The sequence below is a fragment of the Pleuronectes platessa genome, chromosome 15, assembly GCF_947347685.1.
Source record: "Pleuronectes platessa chromosome 15, fPlePla1.1, whole genome shotgun sequence".
Taxonomy (NCBI): Eukaryota; Metazoa; Chordata; class Actinopteri; order Pleuronectiformes; family Pleuronectidae; genus Pleuronectes; species Pleuronectes platessa.
The window spans coordinates 8,472,930-8,481,876 of record NC_070640.1 but is presented as its reverse complement, the minus strand read 5'-3'; the positions used below and the strand labels follow the sequence as shown (position 1 = coordinate 8,481,876).

The following is an 8,947-nucleotide window of genomic DNA, read 5'->3' as shown; positions in this document are numbered from 1 at the left end:
CCGAGGCCGGTGGCTGCCTGCTTTGTCAGTCTAACAAAGCCCATTTGGCCCTTTTCATACCATTGCAAGGGCAATTTGCTGTGTGTGACCTTTCGAAAGGCAATGTAACATGACAAGAGCTGTTAACATCTGAAGAGCACCCAGGGGTTTCTGAAGATATAGGCCATTCTTACAGTTTTAGAGTTTACCCGTTTGTCATCTTTAAAATAGACTTCCCCCGCTTTGTTTTCTGTGCTTCAATCTCTGCCGTCTATGAGCTTTTATTTATCAGGCCCAGCGGATCCCTCCCTGCCTACACCCATTTGATGATTTCACACTACTATCACTTCCCCTGGAAGGGGAAGAGGGGGAAGCATCAGAGAAAACTCAGATCAGAAGGTGGGATGCTATTGTGGCTTCTACAACTACTCTTACTCTCGAAGTACAAACCAGACCATAGACACATATCACATGCAGAGGTCAACCAACGGATACATTACATTTTGATGCAGTTGAGACAACAGTTGAACAGTTACTACTCTAACGCCATTTTGAGAAATGAACTCAGGAAAATGTCGGGAAGATCGGGTCAGGAGATTTTCCGAAGTTCACATTTGAATAACAGGGAGGAAACGATCAGACACGTTCACAGTAAATTTCCCAAACGTTCCGATGGGGGGGGGGGGGGGGGGGGGGGGGGGGAGACAGGGTAAACTCTGGATAGGTTGTCAGGGTATCGCAGAGCCAACCTACAGAGATGAGTGACTACGTTCATCTATGTTAGTGTCTGATTAACCTCACCTTAATCTGCATGATTGTCGGAGAAATCCACAGTACCCATTAAAAACCTGAACATAGGGAGAACCGGCCAACTCTATAACACCGAGACTGAACTGGGATTGAAACTGGGAACCTTAAATCATTTTCTTTTTCGTCAAATTAGATAATAAAATGATAATTAATAACAACCGGCTTGTGGTATCATTTCAGTTTCACATCAGAATATTTACGCAGATATCACATTGAAGTCATAATTCTAGTATCATACCATCACCAGTAATGATTGTTGCCAGTGGTTACCAAGTGGAACGACCAACTAACAGAACACCATTCCATATATTGTATGCATTATTTTGCAGCCTGGCCAACACAGTGACTTGACGGCTGTGACTGACAGGTCCTCACCCGATGGCCGGTGAACTTGTTCCTCCCAGACGAAACAAATCAAATTTAAATGTATGGCTGTGTGGTTGTATTATAGGTCGTTAACCAACAGGACAGTTGCAGGGAATGTTCTAGCATTTCACTTTGAAATAGCAGCCATCAATAAATAACTCTCAATATTGAATAAGAGTGAAATCCTATCCGGCACGATCAGTTGCTCTTTGCATACAAGTGTATATGAGGGTTTGTGAATATTTATATCTGCGACAGCATGCAACTCTGTGCTCAATTATGGACGCAAGCATGTACGCTTTCAACCCTTTTTGTTTGGATACCCATTTTATGTGTCTGTGTGTGCGTGTGTGTCATCCAGCTTAAGTACCACGGCTCCTGAGTAGAGGATGTCAGTGAACCAGCTAGCCTCTGGGGTTTAGCCTCCACTCGACACACTGCGAACGCTGTTCTATTCTAGGAACTTGCCTAAAAACAGAGAGGAACACAGTTGTGGCACTTTCTGACACTCCTACCTCTGGTTCAGCTGCTGTTTCATTTCGGCCGGGGAGGGCGGCGGGAGGGAGCGGAGGAGAGAGGGACAGATAGGATGAAAGAGGGAGAGGCTGAGGAGAGACAATCGCCCCGAAGGCATTTGCTCAGCCAGCCAGCAACGCATTTACATAACCAGCTGGCAAGCCGTGCAGTCAACTAGCCGGCCGGTCAGTTATCCGTCAATCCTCAAAGAAAGCTATAGCTCAGTAAACACCTATCCAGTCCGCCGGAGCCCAACCGACCTGAGTTGTAGAGAGGCGACAGGCTACAGGGCTTCGACTGTGGCAGGTGTGTGCCTCACTTTCATACGGCCCCGTGACCAGGGAATGCTAATGGAGAGTGGCAAGACGGGAGGTGTGAAAGAGGTGGCAGAGTGGTTGAAGGGAACATGCCTCCGCTTTATGAGGTAAATGGAAAACAGAGATGGACGGAGGGCTGTATTAGGTGTGAATCAGCGAACAGGCGTTGGTGTGGCAGCGCCGTGGTTGGCGCGTCTCTGTGGAGGGTGGGGGTGGAGGGGGTTACATAAACAGCCATTGCTGCAGTATCCCAACGGCCCTTCCAAGACATCCTTTGGCATCCGACTATCAGTGTAGAGTGAAGTGTTCGGCCTGTGTTACTCTGTGCTGCTATGACTTGGTGGCCATCTCTCCTCAGTCATGTACGTGCCGTTGAAGCTTAATTTCACCCCTAATTTGAAATCTTTCATTAACTGATTACATCCGAATGTTCTGGTGTTCTCGAGCTTGCCAACTGATGCAGCCAAGATAAACACACTTTCATCGTTTGCAGCTCTCTCCTTTCCCAGGGCGACAAAAGCTGCTTCAGAGAGAGAGGAAATGACAAAACCAGCATGAGGAACCCACCAGCATGCAAAACAAATGCACCTGTTACCAGAAGAACTGAAGAAAGGGAAAATATTCACACAGGAAAATTATGAAGTTTCAGATCTTGTAGGAGGAGGATGAGGAATCAAATGATCGTCTTAATTAACATCCTATTTATGAAAGTGTGAATTTGTCAACAAGAAAATCTCTAATTCCAGTTTATAAGAGTTTTGCAGCCCTAATAATATTCTGTCTAGTTGTGAAAACTTTCTATCCAGACAACTTTTTAGCTTTGCACATATTTTGTTGACAATGTCAAGTATTCTCCAATGTCCACCCAACCCAGGCACGGGTGTCACAAGCCGGTGCTATAAAGCTTGACAGGGTCAGGTGGAGAGTGACTCACATGGCTTCAGTCCAAACCTGCTCCTTCGATATGACGTGAACTAAAGTTTCGAGTATGGAGAGGAATTAAAGCAGGCACAACATTCATGCTTGTAGTTGTTAATTTGTAATTCCTATGTCACAGGTAGGAAGAGTGTGTTTCCTTCTGTCTGACTTTTGCACGTTGTAAGTATCATTTGCAAATGGGAAGCACAGCCAAGCGTCAGATATGTGGTAGATACACTATATGAACACAGAGAGAGAGAGAGAGAGAGAGAGAGAGAGAGAGAGAGAGAGAGAGAGAGAGAGAGAGAGAGAGAGAGAGAGAGATGCTGTTTTTAATTTCATCGTATATACCATTAGACTGTAAACACAAACTTTCCACTCTCCTTCTACCTCACACATCAGATGCAAACACGTGTACAAAACTGACAAAGCTCAAGACAAACTCCATTCTCCAAAGACACGAGATGAATGCGCCGGGCACCGAGACAAAAGCACACACCTCCATAACTTCCTAGTGGTTGTGGCAGGTACATGACAGCGGCCGCTGACACAGCATCGCCCTCTCGGCTGAGGCTCATAGATTAGAGCAGAGCTAATTAAGTAGAAATGGTGCGAGGAGAACGAGCTTTTTATCGCGGCTCATTGTGGACGACGCCGCAGCCAAGACAATGACACATCTGAGGTCAGCGGGGAGGTCGAGCAAATGGTGATCTAACCCAGTGAAGTGCAGGGGAATAATATTAGCTTCACATGGCTGTCGAAAGTGTTTAGAGATGTAGTTTGGGAGTGTACTCGCACAGCTTGACGTCTAATAATTCATTTTAAGCATCTTCTGTCTCCATAATTGAACCCTACAGCACAATGATTTATGACTTTCAAAGAGAAGCTGGGACATTACGGATTTAGTTGCAGCTGCAAACATTTGTTTATCTCGAGTCCGTCTTCTGTTATTAATAATTGCAGAGAAGTGTTCCGTCCCGAATACAAGCACAGATGCTGTGATCTATCCCCTTCCATGCAAGCATTTCCTAGATGATTTGCTACTTTGTGTGGTCTGATGCATATAAAGACAGAAGAATACAAGATCTGTCCTGACTTGACAGCCACTTATTGTCTTAGTATATCAATAACCCACCATGTATGAGTGTTTGGGACATTTTTTGGCATCTACATATATCATATATGTGTACATTGTGTGTATCTATTTGCTTTTTTTTGTGACACCATGTTATTAGTTGTCCTCATGTTTTTAGCTGACATGCACATTTTCCTGAAATCTTCCAGAGGTGCTTTGTCTGTTGCCTTTGGAAAATTTCCCAATTTCTTTTTTTAGTAAAATGTCGGAGTGAGGGGCAAAGCTGAAAACAACACACACAGAGAATACAAATGCAAAAGAGGTGTCATACAAGAACAAAAAAAATTGTTGATGTGATGCAAAACATAAACATGTTGGTGAAAGTTGTGGACATTTTCTTGCCCGTGTGAACGAGTCTGACCCGGACAAAATTTCTGGATGATGGGAGGAAACTGAGATTTGTCGGCCATCTTTATTTACAGTCAACGATCTAAACACAATTGCAGAGAAGAGCAAACCCCCCGCCTCTGGTGTCACAACCTCCTCCCTGCAATTCAGTGCAGTTTATCTATGCAGTGTTGCATTCATTTCCCCGCAAGGATTTTACGGGATGTGTAGGCATTGGTGCAAGTGTTACTTTCCTGAGTTAAAAATAGCTAAATTAAGCTTTAACTATTGTTTGTAGGCTAACAAGCTGAAAACCACTGGGAGTGCCGGGCAAAAGGTGCAGCCGGTTTAGTTTGCAGCCATCGTCGACGGCCGACAGACGGACAAAAAAAATAGATAATGTAAAACCTTTTTTGTACCAATATTTTATCCCGCAGTCATTCTGTCCTCACCTTTGCTTTCTGGCCATCCATGATAATGATCTAATACCTAATGCCTTGTTTATTTTCAGCTGATGCTCCTTCAACAATCTGCCACTCACTGGCTGCCCTCACTGTAGCAATTAACTCTAATTGCTCCCCTTCATCAAGCAAAACATTTGGGCTTCTGGTGCTTTGATATCCTCCTTGACTACAAATGCGATGAGTCGCTCACTTCTACACAATGTGGGTGGAGGGAATAATAGAAAATCACAAAGATGTGATGGGTGGAGGGAATTAATCAGGTTACAGTTTATTTCACGAGGTGAAAAATTGGAAAGAGGTCCGTCCACAGCTGTGCACCTTTTATCGATGCAGCAAACCAAGATCTCCCCTCTGCTGCAACACACCTCTGATAATTGGACAGTGAACCATGTGAACTCTGTAATTAACTGAAATGTCAACACAATCTGACACAGACGCCCTTTAGAATAAACACAGATCGGATTATTTCATCATCAATAAATGAACCGATGGGAAAACCTATTAATCCCCGGTAATGATGGCGGTTTAACATAAACAATTTATTTCTACTCAATCTTTCTAACCTTTTTTAAAGTAAAGAGACTCAATAGTGGAATATTGTCTAACCATGTTCTACAATAAGCAGGGATTTCAATGCTATGAATTAGACATATTGTTAACACACGTTATTTTTATATACTTTAACGACTGGTCAATTCCTGGGTAAGTTTTGTCTCACCTTTTCAAATGTCACTTTTTTTGTGATTTTCTTTTGGATCTGCACCAATATCTTCACCAGACCCCTAAATATCGGTGGTTTTAATTCATCAAGATCCATGTTCTCTGAGATATCAGTGAAAATGTCAAAAAGAACCCTAATCTCCCCATGTTACGGAAAGTAAAATAAATCCTGTGCGCCTTGATCCACACCAAAATGTAATGGCTTCTACTCTGATCCATATCACATCAAATGATTGCAATCTTTTCTCACAAAGAGATAAATACCTGGTCGAGTAAAGTAAAGTTTTCTTTTAACTTTAGTAATAACTTGACTTTTAAAAGAAAGCCATGAAAAAAACAAACATATTTCAGTCTTTATCATTTCACAACGACCAACCTCGAAGGGATACGCAGCGATGCTCGGAGAATTGGATTGAGGATAGAGGTAAAGGAAGATAGAAAGATAAAGGTGGAAATTAATTAAACGGTTTCTCGGCTCCGCTGCGTTTCATATCAATCACAATGTTCCTGTGCAGAGAGTGAAAGCTGCCTGATGCTGCACTGAGCAGCACCAGCGCAGGTCAGGAGCCCCCCCCCCCCCCCCACACACACACTGAATACTCATCTGCAGACATGAAGTGCTCCGAACAGCCTAAGGTAACGGTTTTGTTTACAAACCCTTGGCTTTATTTGGACTGTGATATAAATGGGAATTCAGAAGATCTGTAGCTTTGCCATTACATTTTATCGACTCTTTCACAATTAAAGCTACGCTAATTTAGAACAGATACGATCTTTACACGATCCTCCTCTGAAGAGGCGCGTGGTTTCCAGTGGATGTTGCGGTGACTCAGCGCTGATGACTGTTTGATAAGCTCCACGGACTCTGTGCGCCCCCCCCCCCCCCCCCCCCGTGACTCATCAGCTCAGTTACACCAACCCCTCAATGCTACACTTTGCCCTTAATAGACATTTTTAATGCCAATTGTTCAAGTGACAGTGCATCAGCATTTATATGTAACTTTGTACTTTGTTCCAAGTGAGTTTTGAAGTCTCGACTTGTGCTGCATTAATGACCTAATCCAACTGCAAGACTTACATTTGTCGCGTCCCTGTACCACAGGCTTATAATAATAGTTCCTGTTATAAAAGGAAGACAAAGACAGTGAAGGTCCCTAATGAGTCGCTGCTCTTGCGAGATAACAAGGCCTCTGTTCTCTGAATACACAGGGGCATACTGGGAAAAGGAGGTTATTAGAGATGCTGCATGTACACATCTAATGCCAATTTAAAATAACCATCAGGTTTCTTTTTATCACAACCTTATTAAAATTGACAACAAAATAGGCAACGTAAAAATGTAAATGTTCCTACGTGACAATAAACTTAATAAAACAAAATCCGTATCACGCAGGGACAGTTTGTCATTAATTTCTTTAATATCCCAAAGAATGTGTGGTAAAGCCTCAGGTTATTATTTTGCTGATGAGAGATACAAAGGAAAGGACCATCCCTGGTTTGTGGGAAAACAAAAGTTTATTGCAACCTTGTTGACATTACTTTCTACTTTGATGAGTGAGTAGCCTGTCTCCATATTAAATCACTGCCGCACACAAAGTGAACTCGGCTGACATTATGTACAAAACTGCATATTAGAGTACCTTCATTATTTACTAAAGGTACAAGATTGACTTACTAAATAATTTTGTTCAACTTTAACCCGCGTGTTCTAATCGAATACTTTAACCGACAAAAAATAGAATTATTCCAATCAGCCTGTGAATGTCTAGGACACCTACTGTTACTGATTTGCATAATACTGTCAAGTCATATGGGAGATGTTTGCAGCTGACAGCATGAGCTCTTCTGTAAAAGGTAAAAATAGAAGGTCAGCAGTGGAGTAACACACGTCTCACCTGCATGTGCTGCATGCCCAGTCAGAGAAAATCAATAATGATGGAGACAATCATGAAAGACATTAGAAGCAGTTTATCACGAGTCCATTGATCCCACAGTTGAGCCTGAATCTCTCCTTTCAAGATGCTCCGTCTTTTAAAATGTAGGAAGGGTACGTTAGGCATTATCCATTTCCTGTAGTTATAAAAGTAAATGTGCTTTTTTATTGCAGCCAGAACAGAAGACATCTTGCCGGTGGATCACTTGATTGAAATCATTTATTCATGTCTTGCGCGGAGAAGCTGTAGAGTAATAATGTTTTCGGAAATGTCCCCAATTAATTAATGTGCAGTGAAATGTGGGGAAAAAACTTCACAGAGAATTTGACAAAAGATTAGTGTGAACGGATTTTTTGTGTGTGTGAAAGTCTATATGAAAGAAAGAAGATTGATGTAAGGCACATAGATCAAAATAAGACATTTAGCATGTTTGAAATCAATGTGCATAGATGTCACAAACAACTACATTGACAATAAATACAATTCTCTTTAAATAATAAGTGACGTTTTGATAAAGGCTTGAAAATGGTTGTTTACTACATGAGGCAGCAGTTGAGCAATATCAAAGGAAACACAAAAGACGATGTTTCGTTAGAATTAGCTTAGAGTATCTTAGCTTAGGGTAGGGACTTGAAACAGGGGTAACAGCCATAGCCTGGTTTGTGAGAAGCTAACTAGATCTAGACTCACATGTAGTCAGCTACAGTTTGCTCACTGGCCTATTGCATGAAGTGGATTTCCCACACATTCATGAATGAAAATCATGTTTTACAGAAACACAACAGCATGTGTGTCCACAGACTCATAAATACATGTGACACTTTCTGCTGAAGACTAAGTGCTGACTTGGCCACATTTTATTGTGTGTTTTTCACTTCCTCTGTAGAAACCCTGGGGCTTACACACACACCTTCCTGATCTGTGTTTACAAGGACGTTTTTTTATTCAACTACAGGTCCTTTCCGATCCCACAGGAATTTCTATCTATCTAAGTAACACAAATGGAGGATGTGACACTGGTCTCTGCTGCTGCTGTTATTGCAGAGGCTGTTTTATTGTGTGGAGGCTTCTCTCAGCAAGCAGCCAGCCTGCATTGATCAGTATGATGAACTTGGGTTGACCTTGAGGTCTCTCCGCTTTCATAGCTTATTCTTTCAAATAAACTTTTTTAATTGATTAAGTTTGTCAACTTCATTAAGAGAGAGTGTAATTTCAGTGGACGGCAAACCATTGTCTTTTATGCAACACAGTTTCTATTCAATACGAAATTCAAAAGCCTCAACGTCATTTTAACGACGAACATTTGTTTTTCTCAAAGCAATGACCTTTCATTTGGAAAGCAGTAATTCGTTTCCGGCAACTCTGCCAAAAAAAAACTGTGCAAGTGTAAAGTGGAGAAAGACAGCCTGAGTCAGATAAAGGCCAAATCAAAACGATGCAGTGACAAATGAAGAATAATTA

The 8,947-nt window shown here is 42.1% G+C and overlaps 1 protein-coding gene across 1 annotated transcript in view; it reads right to left on the bottom strand.

The window, feature by feature from the left end:
- Nucleotides 1-322: 322 nt before the first annotated feature.
- Nucleotides 323-8,947, bottom strand: part of LOC128457396 (eukaryotic translation initiation factor 4 gamma 3-like) — a 44,068-nt gene continuing 35,443 nt past the window's right edge. The window contains exon 3 of the mRNA XM_053442062.1: nt 323-331. Coding sequence (XP_053298037.1) covers nt 323-331 — 9 coding nt within the window. The remainder of the gene's footprint in view (nt 332-8,947) is intronic.